Here is a 19,293-nt window from a genome sequence, read left to right on the forward strand (position 1 = left end):
GGGCCTAAACTGATACCTATAGGTTTATAGAAAATATAGGCTACTGAAGTTTGTCACCATTTCACGGGCGCACATAAATTTAAGGTATGGCACGTTGGGTAGCTATTTACTTGGTGCAACCTTATCTATATTTTTCCAACAATTTGGGTAATTTATTGTGTTTGTTTGCCCTAAAATTCACATTAGTGGGCTGGATTCAAGAAGCAATTGCGCCTGTGTAACCATAGTTACACAGGCGCAATTGCTTACTTGCCCCGGCGTAATGAATGCTCCTGATTCAGGAACCTCGTACGCCGACTGCAGCCTAAGATATGCGCGGCATAAGGCTCTTATGCCTGCATATCTTAGGCTGCATTCTTGCGATGGCCGCTAGGTGGCGTTCCCGTTGTGCTCAGAGTATAGTATGCAAATTGCATACTAACGCCGATTCACAACGTTGCGCGAGCCCTGCGTACGCAGTTTACGTCGTTTCCGTACGGCGTCTTTCGCGTAAGGCTGCCCCTGCTATTAGCAGGGGCAGCCAATGTTACGTATACCCGTCGTTCCCGCGTCGCGAAATTTCTAATTTACGTAGTTTGCGTAAGTGATTCGTAAATGGCGCTGGACGCCATTCACATTCACTTTGAAGCAAATGACGTCCTTGTGACGTCATTTGCCGCAATGCATGTCGGGAAAGTTTCCCGACGGAGCATGCGCTCTACTCCCGCCCCCTATGGGATCATTTAAATTGCACGCGCTTACGCCAGGCATTTTGCCGGCGCGCCCACGCAATTTACGGAGCTACTGCTCCGTGAATCAAGGGCAGCGCAGTAAATTTGCGGGGGCGCAGGGCAAAAACGTTGCCCTGCGCCTCCGCAAAAAAAGCGCAAATGTACCTGAATCCAGCTCAGTGTGTTTTTTTACTGAAAAATGTTATTACCTCTGCGGTAAAAGCTATTACCTCTGCGGTAATATCGTGTGACATAAAAAATTGCAACTACCACTATTTTATTTCTCTGCTTCCAGAAAATATATAATATTTGTGAGTTTTGTGTACTCTTCAGGCCTAAAAATGTTTTTTAAACAGGCTCTGGCAGCGAAAGGGTTAAAGATTGTGAGCTTTTATTCGAATTATGAGAGAAAGACAATGTGGGAAATAGCAGAGGGCCGTATTGGTCCTTGACAATTTGCATGCTATAAACAAAAGCACATTTCAGTGTATTGTTGCCCGGATTTGCACGTCCCTATCTTTAGACTGTGTGCTATTCTGCTTGCAGTGCTTATGCAGATGGGCTTTTGAACTGCCAAGCTTCAGCCTTGACCGAAACATAACATGACTATCTGTGACAGTCCATGTACAGAGCGGGCACAATGCCCATTCAGCACTGGCGGTATCGCTCTATAGTAGAGCCTTGTAGAATAGGAAAATATGCCATTTAAAGCAACCCTTTCCTTTATTAATGTATACAGAAAATGCTGCTAAATATCAACTACAACCCCAATTCCAAAAAAGTTACATAAAAACAACGCAAAGATTTGCAAATCTCATAATCTTTAGTTACGGCGGCGTATCGTATATCGGGCGGCGTAAGCCCGCCTAATTCAAAAGAGGCTGGTTGGGGGCGTGTTCTATGCTAACTAACCGTGACCCCACGTATTTGACGTTTTTTACAGACGGTGCATGCGCCGTCCGTGAAAGAATCCCAGGGCCAGATTCACAACAAACTCCGGCGGCGTAACGTATCGTCGTTACGTTACACCGCCGCAAGTTTACAGCGTACGTGCCCGATCCACAAAGCTCTTACCTGTAAACTTGCGGCGGTGTAACGTAATTCCGCTCGGCGCAAGCCCGCCCAATTCAAATGGGGCGGGCACCATTTAAATTAGGTGCGCTCCCGCGCCGGACGTACTGCGCATGCTCCGTTTTGAAATTCCCGCCGTGCTTTGCGCGAAGTGACGTCATTTTTTAGAACGGCGACGTGCGTAGCGTCCATTCGTATTCCCGGACGTCTTCCGCCCAAAAAAAAAAAAAATTAGAAATTCGACCCGGGAACGACGGCCATACTTTAACATGGCTCGACTAAAGTTAAGCCATGTTAAAGCAGGTGTAACTTTGCGAAGGGGGAAAAAATTACTAGCGACGACGTAACGAACGCGAAAACCTTTGTGGATCGCCGTAAATCCTCATTTGCATACCCGACGCTGGAATACGACGCGAAATCCCCCCAGCGGCGGCCGAAGTATTGCATCCTAAGATCCGACGGTGTAAGTCAATTACACCTGTCGGATCTTAGGGCTATCTATGCGTAACTGATTCTATGAATCAGCCGCATAGATACGACAAGAGATACGACGGTGTATCAGGAGATACGCCGTCGTATCTCTTCTGTGAATCTGGCCCCCAGTGCGCATGCTCCAAATTACGCCGCAAATCGTCAATGCTTTAGACGTGAACGTAACTTACGCACAGCCCTATTCGCGAACGACTTACGCAAACGACGTAAAACTTAATTTTTTTTACGGTGGCCCGACGTCCATACTTAACATTGCGTACGCCTCATATAGCTGGGGTAACTTTACACCGGAAAAAGCTTGGTAAAAAAATGCGCCGGGCGGACGTACGTTTGTGAATCGGCGTATCTACCTAATTTGCATATTCATTTGCGTAAATCTACGGAAGCGCCACCTAGCGGCCAGCGTAAATATGCAACTAAGATACGAGGGCGTAAGAGGCTTACGCCAGTCGGATCTTAGCAAAATTCCGGCGTATCTTGTTTTCTGAATACAGAAAAAAGATACGCCGGCGCATCTTAGAAGTTACGCGGCGTATCAATAGATACACCAGCGTAACTTCTTTGTGGATCTGGCCCTTAATTTTTTTGCGCTATAAACAAAAAAAGAGTGAAAATTGTGAAATAAAAATCAATATTTTTTACTTTTTGCTATAACATATATCCCCCAAAAATATATATAAAAAAAACACATTTCTTTCTCAGTTTAGTCCGATATGTATTCTTCTACATATTTTTGTTTAAAAAAATCGCAATAACCATATATATTAATTGGTTTGAGCAAAAGTTATAGCGTCTACAAAATAGGGAATAGATTTATGGCATTTTTATTATTATTTTTTTATTTCTTTGTTTTAATTGTCATACATACAGAGAAATAAACAATTTCATTAATCCATCAATCATACGAGCTCCAACAAATCCATAATTTTTTTACTAGTAGTGGTGGTGATCTGCGATTTTTAGCGGGACTGCAACATTGAGGCGGACAGAGCGGACATTTTTGACACTTTTTTGGGAACCAGTGACATTACAGTAATCAGTGCAAAAAATATGCACTGTTATTGTACTAAGGACACTGGCAGGGAAGGTGTTAACATCAGGGGCGATCAACAAGTTAAATGTGTTCCCTCACTGTGTGTTCTAACTGTGTGGGGGATGAGCTGCCTGGGGAAACACACAGATCTGCCTTCCTGGATAGCAGAAAAACAGGATCTGTGTGATCTTCCCTGTCAGAACGGAGAATTGCCTTGTTTACACAGTTCTGTCACTGCGGGGAATGATCACGGGTGGCCAATGGGTGCACTCGCCCACAAACTACAGTTCCCGAGCAGACGTCATGGCGATTTGCGGGAATGAACCAACCTGCCACAGTACAATGACGGCGGCTGGTCGGCAAGAAGTTAACTGACAATTGCGCGGACGCGTGACACTGTACCCCAATAAAATTGATGTTCTTTTTTCCCCACAAATAGAGCTTTCTTTTGGTGGTATTTGATCACCTCTGCGACTGCGGTTTTTATTTTTTGCGCTATAAACAAAAAAAAATACAATTTTGAAAACAAAACAATATTTTTTACTTTCTGCTATAAAACATATCCAATAAAAAAAAATGTAAAAAAAAAAAAAACGAATTTCTTCATCAATTTAGGCCAATAGGTATTCTGCTACATATTTTTGGTAAAAAAAAAAAAATCTCAATAAGCGTATAGTGATTGGTTTACACAAAAGTTATGCCGTGTTTTTATATATTTTTTTTTTTCATGATCGTGTGTAGGCAAGGCCGTTTTAACCACTTCCTTACTGGGCACTTAAACCCCCTTCCTGCCCAGAGGACTTTTTGCGATTCGGCACTGCGTCGCTTTAACTGACAATTGCGCGGTCGTGCGACGTGGCTCCAAAACAAAATTGACGTCCTTTTTTTCCCACAAATAGAGCTTTATTTTGGTGGCAATTGATCACCTCTGCGGTTTTTATTTTTTGCGCTATAAACAAAAATAGAGCGACAATTTTGAAAAAATAAATAAAACATTTTTATTTGTTGTTGTAATAAATAGCTCAATTTTTTTTAAAAAAACATTTTTTATCCTCAGTCTAGGCCGATACGTATTCTACATATTTTTAGTAAAAAAAAATCGCAATAAGCGACTTATAGCACCTACAAAATAAGGGACAGAATTATATATTTTTTTATTATTATTTTTTTTACTAGTAATGGCGGCGATCTGCGATTTTTATTGCGACTGCGACATTATGGCGGACACATCGGACACTTTTGACACATTTTTGGCACCATTCACATTTATACTGCGATCAGTGCTATAAATATGCATTAATTACTGTATAAATGTGACTGGCAGGGAAGGGGTTAACACTAGGGTGTGAGGAAGGGGTTAAATGTGTACCCTAATATTAGTTTTCTAACTGTAGGGGGAGGGGGGTGACTGGGGGAGGTGACCGATCTGTGTCCCTTTGTACAAGAGACACAGATCGGTCTCCTCTCTCCCTGACAGCACCGCTGTCTGTGAGAGCCGGTGACTTGTCCTCAATGTTCCCCTATGGGGGAAGTTCCTTCACTGACTGCGCAGGCGCAAACTTCCCGACGGAAATCCCCGAACCTCGCCCGGCATCCAGGCTCATTCTTTAACATCCCCGTGGATTGGAGGATGTTAAAAAAAGAGCCAGGAGGCCGAGCGAGCGAAGCGAGCCGTCCGAGCGCAGCGAGGACGTGAGGCCGACTGGCCACTTACCTCAAAATCCACGTCGCCCTGGATGCCGGCCGCCGTTCAGGGATTTCCGTCAGCAAGTTTGCACCTGCGCAGTGCTTGAAGGAACTTTCCCGATAGCTGGAACCATCTCAGCGCATCAGTTTGCGCATGCGCTGGAACTTCCATGATACCTGGAACCAGCCCGGCAGATCACCGGCAATGAGAGATGATCTCATCATCTCTCATTGGCCGCACAGATCGCCTAGCAAACGGCCACTCCGATTGGCCGTTCACGTTGATCTGTGATTGGCTGTGTCCAAGGGACACGGCCAGCACAGCAGTTCCCCGATGCGCGCTCGGGAGCGCGCGCGGGGAACGAGCAAAGGGGCAGACGTCAATTGAAGGCGCCCCAGAGAAGTAGAACCACCCTGCGGCCATATATAGTCGTACGGCCGTCGGGAAGTGGTTAATGATCCGGTTGAAAAAAAAAAACTTTGTTTTTTCTAGAGCCTAAAAAACATCGGCCCAGATTCAAGTAGAATTGCGTGATATTTGCGGGGGAGCAGGGCAACGATTTTGCCCTGCGCCCCCGCAAATATTTTGCGCTGCCCTCGATTCACGGAGCAGTAGCTCCGTGAATTGCGAGGGCGCGCCGGCAAATTTGCTCGGCGTAAGCGCGCTCAAGTTAAATGATCCCGCCGGGGGCGGGAATCATTTAAATTAGGCGCGCTCCCGCGCCGAGCGTACAGCGCATGCTCCGTCGGGAAACTTTCCCGACGTGCATTGCGGCAAATGACGTCGCAAGGACGTCATTTGCTTCTAAGTGAACGTGAATGGCGTCCAGCGCCATTCACGTTTCACTTACGCAAACGCCGTGAAATTCAAATTTCACGGCGCGGGAAGGCCGGCTATACTTTAGCATTGGCTGCCCCTACTATTAGAAGGGACAGCCTTGCGCTAAAAGTAGCCGTACGGAAACTCGCAAGCTTGTGAATCAGTGGTAGTATGCAATTTGCATACTACACGCGGATACACAATGGGAGCGCCCCCTAGCGGCCCCCGCAAGAATGCAGCCTAAAATCTGCGAGGCATAAGAGCCTTACGCCGCGCAGATTTTAGCCTGCAGTCGGTGTAACGAGGTTCCTGAATCAGGAGCACTCGTTACACCGGAGCAAGTAAGCACTTGCGCTTCGTAACCTATGGTTGCGCGGGCGCAAGTGCTTCTTGAATCTGGACCATCATTTTTTAGAACCTGAAATACGGTCGTGTTTACGCGGCATAAGGGTTCGTTGGGATTTTTTTTAGATGTTCTCTATAATGACATCTCATCTGGAGGCATTCTCGTACGCAACCCTTTGATTCCTGTATCACTCGCTACAAATATTGCACTTTATATGAAGGCGATGGAATAGTTTTTCTTTGTATGATGAGAATAGGAGGATGCCAGGGAATGCCCAGAGCATGCTAATGACCTGGATTGCCATCACTTAGAGGAGCCATCCCCTTGTACAGTTCTACATTCCATACAGGGCAGAGGAGGGAGGGACACTTAGGATGAGGAGGAGGAGGGAGGTTGATGGGGTCCAGTACAGACTTCTACCAAGTTCACAAACGGTCGCTGTTCAGGAACCGAGAACTTATACTGAGACATGAACGTGGATTTCAGAGCCATGACAGATATGGGGAGGAGAGTGCACCCCTGGGGCTACTGGTAAGGAAGGCTTCTATGGGCAGAGGTGGACAGATGTAGTGCTTGTGGGGTGGAATGCAACCAACAAGATGACTCTAATAAAGATAAGATCCTGGATTCCTTCTGCTTAGTTGAGTAACACAGCAGAATAGAACTAAACCCAGCGTGTTTATGTTACAGCGGCGATGACTTGTTCCTGTAGGAATTCAGATTTTAGAACCCATCGGTTGGTGTAATGTAGGAGATGTAGACCCTCGTTGTGTGCGTTTCATTCTGGGTTTACGTGCAAAAAAAAAGCGAAAGCTCAGCGAGATTTCAGCCGTTTACATGGGCTGTATATTTCTTTTATGCAGAGGCTACAAGAGCCTATCTGGGCTTCTGGCCAACACAAGGGGGATGCAGTTCAGAAGATATGAGAAAGTACGGTAGACGACATACACGGCCAGATGAATAGCAAGCAATGCAATATATTTAAGGATTGTTTGCGGAAATCAGGCCAACGTGGGGTTGACTAGAGAGAAATACGCTTTAGAACATTTTATCATTGTAATACTGAGACATTTATACATGTTGGGATACTTTTTATGAGTAAATTCCTTAACTTTTGCCTTGGAAGCACCACATATCAATCAGAATTGATGACCAATCAGAATTGCTCTGATCTGTCCCTAAAGCCTTGCAGAGAAAAGAGATGGAAGAGTGAGGTGTCATCGCTCTGCTTCGAACCTAGCAATTGTCTGTTATGGCCCGTACACGCGATTGGAATATCTGATGGAAAAAGTCAGACGGACTTTTTCCATCGGAAATTCCGACCGTGTGTATGCCCCATCGGAAATTCCGACCGTGTGTATGCCCCATCGGAGTAATTTTATTGGAAATTCCGACCGTGTGTATGCCCCATCGGAAATTCCGACCGTGTGTATGCCCCATCGGAGTAATTCCATTGGAAATTCCGACCGTGTGTATGCCCCATCGGAAATTCCGACCATGTGTATGCCCCATCGGAGTAATTTTATTGGAAATTCCGACCGTGTGTATGCCCCATCGGAGTAATTTTATTGGAAATTCCGACCATGTGTATGCCCCATCGGAAATTCCGACCGTGTGCATGCCCCATCGGAGTAATTTTATTGGAAATTCCGACCATGTGTATGCCCCATCGGAAATTCCGACCGTGTGTATGCCCCATCGGAGTAATTTTATTGGAAATTCCGACCGTGTGTATGCCCCATCGGAGTAATTTTATTGGAAATTCCGACCGTGTGTATGCCCCATCGGAAATTCCGACCGTGTGTATGCCCCATCGGAAATTCCGACCGTGTGTATGCCCCATCGGAAATTCCGAACGTCTGTATGCCCCATCGGAAATTCCGACCGTCTGTATGCCCCATCGGAAATTCCGACCGTATATGTATGCCCCATCGGAGTAATTCCATCGGAAATTCCGATGAATTCCATCAGAGTTTACATAGAGAACATTCTCTCTTGTCCCCTGTCGGAATTCCGATGTGAATTTGGTCAGACAAAGATCCGATCGTGTGTACGGGGCTTAGGTCCCTTTCAGACGGACGGCAGTTGTGCCGCAATTAAAAGCATGTACATTTTCAGTGAAATTCAAGGCTCTGGGCACTGCGATTAGCTGCATTTGTACATTGCAATTACGCGCGGTTGCAAGCGGCCGCGTTTAGCTGCGGTAGTCATTTCCATAGCAACCCTTTTTATTTTTTTTAATTATGATGTGCTTCCTGTTGTTCTTTTTTTTTTCTCACGCTGCTATCCGCAGTTGACACAAAAGACTGCGATTACCTGCGGTTAAGTGCATATAGCTGAGCTAAATCGCACCTGGACGCATTCAATTCTATTTTTTCTATTCTCACCAAACCGCATGCAACGAAATCGCAGCTAAACGCTGTGTGTGAATGGGGCATAGGAAAGCATTGTGTGCTTTTAGCTGCGGAAGAACACTAGAAAATCCGCAGCTAAAAGCACCATTCTATCTGTCCGTGTGAAAGGCCCCTTAAGTTTCCGCTGGCAGTTTGATCAACTTTACAGGGCTGAATTGAAGACTAGGACCTGGTACACACCTATGGATCGGCCCTGGGTGGAGGCAGGGTAGGCTTCTCTGAATAGAGAAAAGTTTCAGGGGTCGCCTAAAGGTAGATAGATTTGGAGATAGTCTGACATATTGGGGTAGGGTATTCCAGAGGATGGGAGAGGCTCGGAGAAGTCCTGGAGGCGAATATGGGAGGAAATGATGAGGGAACTAGAGAGCAGGAGGTCTTGGGAGGAACGAAGAGGACGATTAGGTTGGTATTTTGAGACTAGACTAGTACACGGGTGTGAACATGACCCATATGAAATTGTGTTAAATGGACTGTAGTGTGTTTCTGCAAAACTGAAAACGCACTAAAAATGCATACGTGTGAACCTAAAGGGCCAGATTCTCAGTCGAGATACGACGGCGTATCTCTGCGTTGCGCCGTCGTATCTATGCGCCTGATTCTTAGAATCATTTACGCATAGATATCTGTTAGATCCGACAGGCGTAAGTCTCTTACGCCGTCGGATCGTAACTGCATATTTACGCTGGCCGCTAGGTGGCGCTTCCGTCGAATTCCGCGTTGAGTATGCAAATTAGCTAGATACGCGAATTCCCGGCTGACGCAGTAAAGTTACGCCGTTTACGTTAGGCTTTTCCCAGCGTATAGTTACCCCTGCTATATGGTGGCGTAAGTGTGGCGTAACAATGTTAAGTATGGCTGTCGTTCCCGCGTCGAAATTTAAAAAAGTTACGCCGTTTGCGTAAGTCGTCCGTGAATGGGGCTGGACGTCATTTACGTTCACGTCGAAACCAATAAAGTCCTTGCGGCGTACTTTGGAGCAATGCACACTGGGAAATTCCATGGACGGCCCATGCGCCGTTTGGGAAAAACGTCAATCACGTCGGGTCACACAACATTTACGTAAAACACGCCCCCCTGTTGCAAATTTGAATTAGACGGGCGATTTACGCTACGCCGCCGCAACTTACGGAGCAAGTGCTTTGAGAATACAGCACTTGCCCGTCTAAGTTGCGGAGGCGTAACGCAAATCAGATACGTTACGCCCGCACAAAGATACGCGATCGGACGTGAATCTGGCCCTAAGTTACACCATACATCACACAATTCGCTGAAAAATGATCTGAATTTTTCAAAAACCCTTTGATGGCTTTCACTTTTTTTTGATGATAATGATGGTGATAACCAACCGATCGCTATCTTTGATCAGGAAGTTGAAGCAGCTGGGCTCATTGGATAATTCAAATAAGGTTGGCTCATGAAGGAGCCTTGTTTTACCTTTGCATTCCTCGGCAGCTACTCACAAGTCGTGTAGCTCTGCTTTCCGGGATTCCCTCTTTCCCAGGAACATATTTCTCTCTCACATCATCTGGATTTAGTTAAGAATTGGGTTATTTATAGGGAGGTCGTGAACCCCTTGTCAGAGAGGTCTAGATCTGAACTGTATGACTTCACTCCTTTCTCCCCCTGGTACACTACAGGGGGGCTGGGGGGGATAACTGAGAAGTTTCTCATCTGATCACATTCCATTAGTCAGTCAGAATTGAACCACAAAGCTGGCACATGATTGGTCGCCATGCCCAAGGTTTGTACTGCTTTACTATTTTCTTATCTGCTGCTGGCTATACAGAGGTTTATGGCTCATTTATATATACATCATGTGACCTGGGGCACATATACCCCCCTCCTGCCCAGGCGAAATTTCAGCTTCCGGCACTGCGTCGCTTTAACTGACAATTGCGCAGTCATGCGACGTGGCTACCAAACAAAATTGACATCCGTTTTTCCCCACAAATAGAGCTTTCTTTTTTGTGGTATTTGATCACCTCTGCGGTTTTTATTTTTTGCGCTATAAACAAAAACAGATCGACAATTTTGAAAAAAAAAAACCAATGGCCCGGATTCAGGTACGACTTGCGCATTATTTGCGGAGGCACAGGGCAACGATTTTGCCCTACGCCCCCGCAAATAATTTGCGCTGCCCTCGATTCACGGAGCAGTAGCTCCGTAAATTGCGAGGGCGCGCCGGCAAAATTGCCCGGCGTAAGCGCGCGCAATGTAAATGATCCCGCCGGGGGCGGGAATCATTTAAATTAGGCGCGCTCCCGCCTAATTTAAACTTTCCCGACGTGCATTGCGGCAAATGACGTCGCAAGGACGTCATTTGCTTCAAAGTGAACGTGAATGGCGTCCAGCGCCATTCACGATTCACTTACGCAAACGACGTAAAATTCGAACGTCGCAACGCGGGAACGCCAGGTATCCTATAGCATTGGCTGCGCCTGCTATTAGGATGTGTAACGTTACGCGAAACCCGACGTACGCAAACTACGTAATTTGCGTACGCAGGGCTCGCGCAACGTTGTGAATCGGTGTTAGTATGCAATTTGCATACTATACACAGATCACAATGGGAGCGCCCCCTAGCGGTCATCGCTAGAATGCAGCCTAAAAAAGATTTTAGGCTGAATCAGGAGAACTCGTTACGCCGGCGCAAGTCAGCAATTGCGCTGCGTAACTATGGTTACGCAGGCGCAATTGCTACCTGAATCTGGGCCAATATCTTTTACTTGTTGCTGTAATAAATATCCCATTTTTTTTTTTTTTTTTTACTTTTTTTTTCTAAGTTTAGGCCGATACGTATTTTTCTACATATTTTTGGTAAAAAAAAATCGCAATAAGCGACTGGTTTGCGCAAAAGTTATAGCGCCTACAAAATTAGGTGAAAGAATTATTATTATTTTTTTTGCTAGTAATGGCGGTGATCTGCAATTTTTATTGGGACTGCGACATCATGGCGGACACGTCGGACACTTTTGACACATTTTTGGGACCATTCACATTTATACAGCGATTAGTGCTATAAATATGCACTGATTACTGTATAAATGTGACTGGCAGGGACGGGGTTAACACTAGGGGGCGAGGAAGGGGTTAAATGTGTAGCCTAGTGAATGTTCTAACTGTAGGGGGAGGGGACTGACTGGGGGAGGTGACCGATCTGTGTCCCTATGTCCAAGGGACACAGCATCGGTCTCCTCTCTCCCTGACAGGACGTGGATCTGTGTGTTTACACACACAGATCCACGTCCTTGTCTGTGTAACCGCCGATCGCGGGTGCCTGGCAGACATCGCGGCCGCCAGGCACGCGCATCGGCATCTCAGTGATGCGGCGGGCACGCGCGCCCCCCAGTGGCTGGAGGCCGTATATAGACGGCCTCCCGGCTATTGGCACCAAACACTGCGGCCGTACAAAGTCGTACAGCCGGTGGGAAGTGGTTAAATGATTTGGTAACCAGTTACGTGCCACAATGAACTACAGGGTTTTACCACCCCCCCAAACCACAAATGTAAAGTTGCCCCTACTGTCCTGAGCCCCCCTATAAGTCTGCTTTCACACTGATGTGCTGCGGTTTACCCGCAGCACAGTGTGCCTGTGGCTATCCTGCAGGTTTGTTGCACTTTGCCATAGACTTCTATTACATCTTGCAGGAGTGGTGCACTTTCTGAAAGCATATCAAACCCACAGAATCAAATAGAAGTCTTTTGCCCCCCGCACACGGGTGGTTTTCCCGTCGGAATTCCATACAGACGAATAGTTTTCCCGCTAGGATTTTTTCCTGACGGGAAAAAAGAGATCCTGCTCTCTTTTTTTCTCCGGCAGTTTTCCTGTAGGAAAATGTCTGATGCATACACACAATCGTGATTCCCAGCCAAATGCTCTCATCTGAGTTTTTCCGACAGGAAAACCGGTCGTGTGTACGGGGCATAGGGCTCAGTGCAGGTAACCCGCAGGAAAGCTGCATGCGCACTGCTTTGCACCCGCGGATCAATGTGTAAGCAACCTAATATCAGTTAATCCTTTTATAGGTGCTAATATGCCCATTGCAAAAGCTATAATGCCTAGTGTTTGTGTTGTTTACGACACTGACCTTCTTTTCCTATTGCTGTTGCTGCTGGCATTGTTTTCCAGGCAGCTGGAAAAGGATTAGCGGCTAAGGGGCACTTGGTTTTACCCCACCGGGACAGGAGCCGGTGATACAGAGGAAGCATCAGCTTGTGCGGCTCCTGCTCCCTCCACTGCTGGTGCTATCTCTCTGCACTCCGATGCTCTGGGATGCCGGTCGGCAAGCCCATATCACGATCAGTGGGTTGCCGACCCCAGGTTTTAGGTCACGGGTCACAGGTTGAGCGTCCCTGTTGTAGCCTGTTCACATCAGTGTGATACAGCTAATTGTGATTTTTAGGTGCCTTGATTGGGAGCAGGGCTGGTGCTACCACTAGGCCGCTTCCGCCTAGGGTGCCCGGCCACTGGTGTTCCTACTCTCTTCTCTCTGCAGCAAGCAACTAATGCCGCGTACACACGATCGGTTCGTCTGATGAAAATGGTCCGATGGACCGTTTTCATTAGACGAACCGATCGTGTGTGGGCCCCATCGGTTTTTTATCCATCGGTGAAAAAACTAGGAACTTGTTTTAAAATTATCTGATGGTTAAAAAACTGATAGAAAAAAACGATCGTCTGTGGGTATGTCTATCGGTTAAAAATCCACGCATGCTCAGAATCAAGTCGACGCATGCTTGGAAGCATTGAACTTCATTTTTCTCAGCACGTCGTTGTGTTTTACGTCACCGCGTTCTGAAACGATAGTTTTTTTAACTGATGGTGTGTAGGCACGACTGATGAAAGTCAGCTTCATCGGATATCTGATAAAAAAATCCATCAGACCGTTTTCATTGGATGAACCGATCGTGTAAGCCTCAGCATCAGCAAGCAACCGCCGCTCCGTTCACACATCAGAGGCGCAGTGGCAGTGGAGGACTGTGTCTGTGTCCTGACTCCCGAATGAATGGAAGCAAGCAAACATTCATTGATGGCCACTGGTAGGCTGCATTGATGGGCGCTGGTGAGGCTACATTGATGGCCACTGGTAGACTGCATTGTTGGGCACTGGTAAGGCTGTATTTTAAGGGCGCTGGTGAGGCTACATTTGATGGGCGCTGGTGAGGCTGCAATTGATGGGCGCTGGTGAGGCTGCAATTGATGGGCGCTGGTGAGGCTGCAATTGATGGGTGCTGGTGAGGCTGCATTGATGGGCGTTGGTGAGGCTGCATTTGATGGGCGCTGGTGAGGCTGCATTGATGGGCGCTGGTGAGGCTGCATTTGATGGGCACTGGTGAGACTGCATTGATGGGCGCTGGTGAGGCTATATTTGATGGGCACTGGTGAGGCTGAATTTGATGGGCGCTCCATGGCAGTTTTCCTGACGTGTTCTTGGCTTTCCCCTCGGTTTTCTCTGCAGACTTTTTACCGCCGAGAAAACTGAGCGTGTGTACAGGGCTTCACTCACAAGGTGGTATTCTTTGTAGCCATCAACTCAGGAATCCCTGCCAGACCGCACAACCAAGCCCTTGACCTTCTCTGTGGAAGCAGCTCAGCTTTGTTACGGACACACCCCACTGATGAGGTCATACCTCTATTCTTCTCACTTTTTTGCTTGGCATAGTTACTGGCCTGGATACAAGAAGCAATTGCGCCTGTGTAACCATAGTTACACAGCGCAATTGCTTACTTGCCCCGGCGTAACGAATGCTCCTGATTCAGGAACCTCGTTACGCCGACTGCAGCCTAAAATATGCGCGGCATAAGGCTCTTATGCCCGCATATCTTAGGCTGCATTCTTGCGATGGCCGCTAGGTGGCGTTCCCGTTGTGCTCAGTGTAAAAGTATGCAAATTGCATACTAACGCCGGTTCACAACGTTGCACGAGCCCTGCGTACGCAGTTTACGTCGTTTCCATATGTTGTCTTTCGCGTAAGGCTGCCCCTGCTATTAGCAGGGGCAGCCAATGTTACGTATACCCGTCGTTCCAACGTCGCAAAATTTCAAATTTACATAGTTTGCGTAAGTTATTCGTGAATGGCGCTGGACGCCATTCACGTTCACTTTGAAGAAAATGACGTCCTTGCGACGTCATTTGCCGCAATGCACGTCGGGAAAGTTTCCCGACGGAGCATGCGCTCTACGATCGCCTAATTTAAATGATTCCCGCCCCCTACGGGATCATTTAAATTGCGCGCGCTTACGCCGGGCATTTTGCGGGCGCGCCCACGCAATTTACGGAGCTACTGCTCCGTGAATCAAGGGCAGCGCAGTAATTTTGTGGGGGCGCAGGGCAAAAACGTTGCCCTGCGCCTCCGTAAAAAATGCGCAATTGTACTTGAATCTAGCCCACTGTTTCTTTGTGTATCAATACTTCATGGTCTGCCCAACTGTGCAAAATATGTTTCTCGTTCCTATCACATTAAATAGGGAGGGCTGTAAATTTAAAATGAAAAATCTACGGTTCAGTTTCCTTATCAATGTACTAGATACGTTAGAGTTCTACATTTTGGCTAAATGCAGAACATGCAATATCAATAAACTGGTTACTTTATGGAGAGACAAACATCTGGGAGACGGACCATAGGACAAAAAAGAAGGACATCAGGCAGTTGTGTGGTTTGCAGGACTGACCCACAGCCAGCACACCGTAATTCAGAAAGTCGAAGCGATTCTAGAAGCGATTCTCTGAAATCAGGTATTGCGTGTATTTGTGCGTATATTATGTTTCCTTCTGTGTAACACAAGAGGATGCAGGGAGAAGAGAGAGGAAGCCTTGTATTGTCCTAAAACATGGATGGAGCATCTGTTTCCTGTGCAGCGTCTGTACCCAGGCCCCGTCACACCCTGCCACTTGACCCTTCTTCACCGCCAATGATTCACCTCGGCCAGGAAACCTGACAGAGAACACAATGTCCGCTAGCCTTCCAATGGAGCCGCTCCTCTGGGAGATCCAGATTTGGAAGAGTCACAAACATCGTATGACAGATTTCCTTCAGGACTTGTCCCAACAAGGTGACCTTGTGTCTCATGGTTTACTTCCACGAATCACTTGCACGTTGCTTAAAGATAGTGGGCTAGATTCAGGTACCTGCGCTTGTTCTTACTGCGGCGCAGCGTATCGTATTTACGCTACGCCGCCGTAACTTACAGGAGCAAGTGCAGTATTCACAAAGCACTTTCTCCGTAAGTTGCGGCAGCGTAGCGTAAATGGTGCCGGCGTAAGCCCGCGTAATTCAAATGTGGAAGGGGGGGCGTGTTTTATGCTAATGTGTGATGACCTGACGTGATTGATGTGTTTTACGAACGGCGAATGCGCCGTCCGTGTACATATCCCAGTGTGCATTGCTCCCAAGTATGCCGCAACGACGTATTGGTTTCTACGTGAACGTAAATTACGTCCAGCCCTATTCGCGAACGACTTACGCAAACAACGTAAAAAATTAAAATTTCGAAGCGGGAACGACGTCCATACTTAACATTGGCTACGCCACCTAATAGCAGGAGCAACGTTACGCCGAAAAAGCCTTACGCAAACGATGTAAAAAACTACCGCCGGGCGCACGTACGTTTGTGAATCGACGTAACTAGGTAATTTGCATACTCTACGCCGAAAACAACGGAAGCGCCCCTAGCAGCCAGCAGAAAAATACACACAATTATACGCCGCCGTATTCAAGTTACGTCGGCGAAGGAAGCCTATTTTTTAGACGTATCTGCCTTGGAGAATCGGCGTAACGATACGCCGACGCAGATTTAAAAATTACGGCGGCGTAAATGCTTGCTGAATCTAGCCCATTGATTCATATATAAATGATTTCACCAGAAGGCATTATGGCATCATGTAGACCAGGAGTGTCAAACTCAAATTCATCGGGGGCCGCATCAGCAGTTTTGTTGCCCTCAAAGGGCCAGTCGTATCTGCACTCCACCATAGTGATCAGTCTGAGCAGTCTCCAATAAAGTTTTCTTGCGCTGCATATGGAGTGCAGGGTTCAGGGGTGCACTGCATAGGGAGCCCAGGGTTCAGGAGTGCACTGCGTAGGGAGCGCAGGGTTCAGGAGTGCACTGCGTAGGAAGCCCAGGGTTCAGGAGTGCGCTGCGTAGGGAGCCCAGGGTTCAGGAGTGCGCTGCGTAGGGAGCCCAGGGTTCAGGAGTGCACTGCGTAGGGAGCCCAAGGTTCAGGAGTATGCTGCGTAGGGAGCGCAGGGTTCAGGAGTGTGCTGCGTAGGGAGGCCAGGGTTTAGGATAGGGTGACCAGACATCCCCGGCTTCCAGGGACAGTGCCCGGATTGAGGACACTGTCCCCGGACCAAGTCTGTCCCCAGTTTTGTCCTTGGATTGGATTTGAACAGGGGCTAGGGCAATTTCAAAGACAGTCAGTGCAGGATTGAAAAACAAATTTTGAATCCACCCCCACCCCCCACCCCCCCCCCGCTCCGCTGCTCCTACTAGCTTAAGGGGGTGTATTTTTTTTCCATGTGCTGGTCAGAGTGGAGGGAATATTTCTTCATTCTCGGGTGCATGCTCATTCAGCTCCGCTCGCATGTTCTTCTGCCTTGGCTCAAGTTCTATCCTGGACAGCCGCCTGCCTGCTTATCTCCTTGCCTTCCCTGGAAGAGTGATCTTCCTCCACTCCCCACCCAGTAGTAGCCGCGGGCCAGAGAGTGAGACTCGACAGGCTAGAAGGCGGGCGGCGGTGCTGACGGGCAGAGAGTCGCTGATTGCCGACATTACTAGTAAAAAAAAAAATATGACCCCGGATTTCATTTTAAAAATCTGGTCACCTTAGTTTAGGAGTGCGCTGCGTAGGGGGGCCAGGGTTTAGGAGTGCGCTGCGTAGGGAGACCAGGGTTCAGGAGTGCGCTGCGTAGGGAGCGCAGGGTTCAGGAGTGTGTTGCGTAGGGAGCGCAGGGTTCAGGAGTGCGCTGCATAGGGAGCGCAGGGTTCAGGAGTGCACTGCGTAGGGAGCGCAGGGTTCAGAAGTGCGTTGTGCAGGGTTCAGAAGTATGCTATGTACAGTATGCAACAACTGATTTTCACCCCTCCTCCTGGGTTCTGACCTCACCGCCCCCTGTGCTCTCTCCTTCCTACCTGACCCAGCTCTCAGGCTGCAGCCTGCTGGATAAAAGACAAACATAGCCATCGGAGCTGTCAGGAACCTTGGACACTGACAGCTATGCCGGGAGGACCGAGCATGCACTCAGCTCACAGCCAGCGCTGCTAGAGGGACTGGGTAGAGAGAGTATTTGATGTTCCCCTGAAGACCGAACGGCCGGCCACACATACGCTCACACAAAGCCGGCACCGCTGGCTTGACGGAGGAGGTTTACGCTTGTCGCCTGGAAGACCTGCCGGTCAGACAAATAGACAGCGGCAACAAAAAGAGATTGTGGACGGGGGCCATTGCGCGGGCCACGTGACAAGGCCTGGCCACCTATGATGTAGACAGTTTGATTGGGTCAGGCTTTCCATGTGTTATACTTTCTCGGTATAATATTGATTTGTGTTATATATGTAGAAGACAATTCACAAAAGTCATCTCACTTGTTTTCACCCCTTAAGGAGCAAGTTACATATAGTTAACTAACGTGTTTCCCCCGAAAATTAGACCTAGCGTTATTTTCTAGGACAGCTGCAATATAAGCCCTACCCTGAAAATAAGCCCTAGTTTAAAATGCTTGTAAAATCCTATAATCCACTCTATTACAGTAGTATATAATAATGTACAATGTGTGTGTTTCTGTAGTATAATTGCCGGAAAGAGAGCTCCGGTGGTTCACAGAAGTGCAGAGCGGCGCTATAATGAAGGTATTTGGCACAATTATATTACAGAAACGCACATTGTACATTATATAATACTGTAATAGAGTGGATTATAGGATTTTACAAGCATTTCAACTCAGTTCACACAGGGGATTCCCTGTCAGGCGAGGAGAGAGAGGGGGAGAGAAGACAGCGCATTACATGGTAAGACCTACCCCGAAAATAAGCCCTACTGTGTCTTTTGTTGCCAAAAATAATATTAGACCCGGGCTTATTTTTGGGGAAACACGGTAGTAGGTGAGGTTGAAAAAAAACACAAGTACATCAAGTCCAACCTATGTGTGTGATTATATCAGCCAGTGTAGTAGGCATTGTACCCGTTTTACCAGTGTCTCTGTAGGGAGTTTTCCCCCTTACTTTACTAACAGTAAAAAAGTAGAACTTTCTCTCCTGGTGGCAGAACAACATTTTGTCTGTAGGATTTGCATTTTAAATGTGTGATGGAAAGCAAAAATGATGGGCGTTCATTGTTCAGTATTGGGGAATAATGCTCTTAGGAACAATTAACACTTATTTGGAATTTTCTGATTAACCTTTCCCCCTTAGAGGAACTCATTAACACATTAGGGGCAGCCTATGAATTCCTGTGGGACAGCTGCGGGCAGCAAGCCCAATACAAAGCAATGAGAAGCTAACAGTGCCTGCAACCTTTCGCTGCCATTCACTTGTAATTATACATGCAGTGATTACCTGTGATTGATCAACCTTCGATGCAAACTGCATCCGGGGCCGATCAAGTCCTTCTGATTAGTCCTTAACCACTTAAGGACATAGGGCCAGATTCACGTAGAAGTGCGGCGGCGTAACGTATCGTAGATACGTTACACCGCCGCAAGTTTTCATCGCAAGTGCCTGA

The 19,293-nt window shown here is 47.4% G+C and overlaps 1 protein-coding gene across 2 annotated transcripts in view; it reads left to right on the plus strand.

The window, feature by feature from the left end:
- Nucleotides 1-19,293, plus strand: part of SH2D3C (SH2 domain containing 3C) — a 126,729-nt gene that overhangs the window by 42,872 nt on the left and 64,564 nt on the right. Inside the window, exon 1 of one of the 2 annotated variants that reach the window (XM_040324763.1) lies at nt 6,544-6,689. The exons of the other annotated variant lie outside the window; for it this stretch is intronic. Coding sequence (XP_040180697.1) covers nt 6,628-6,689 — 62 coding nt within the window. The 5' untranslated portion in view covers nt 6,544-6,627. Of the gene's footprint in view, nt 1-6,543; nt 6,690-19,293 lie in introns of those variants that run through there. 2 annotated transcript variants of the gene reach the window in all.

The sequence above is a fragment of the Rana temporaria genome, chromosome 9 (genome assembly GCF_905171775.1).
Source record: "Rana temporaria chromosome 9, aRanTem1.1, whole genome shotgun sequence".
Lineage (NCBI taxonomy): Eukaryota > Metazoa > Chordata > Amphibia > Anura > Ranidae > Rana > Rana temporaria.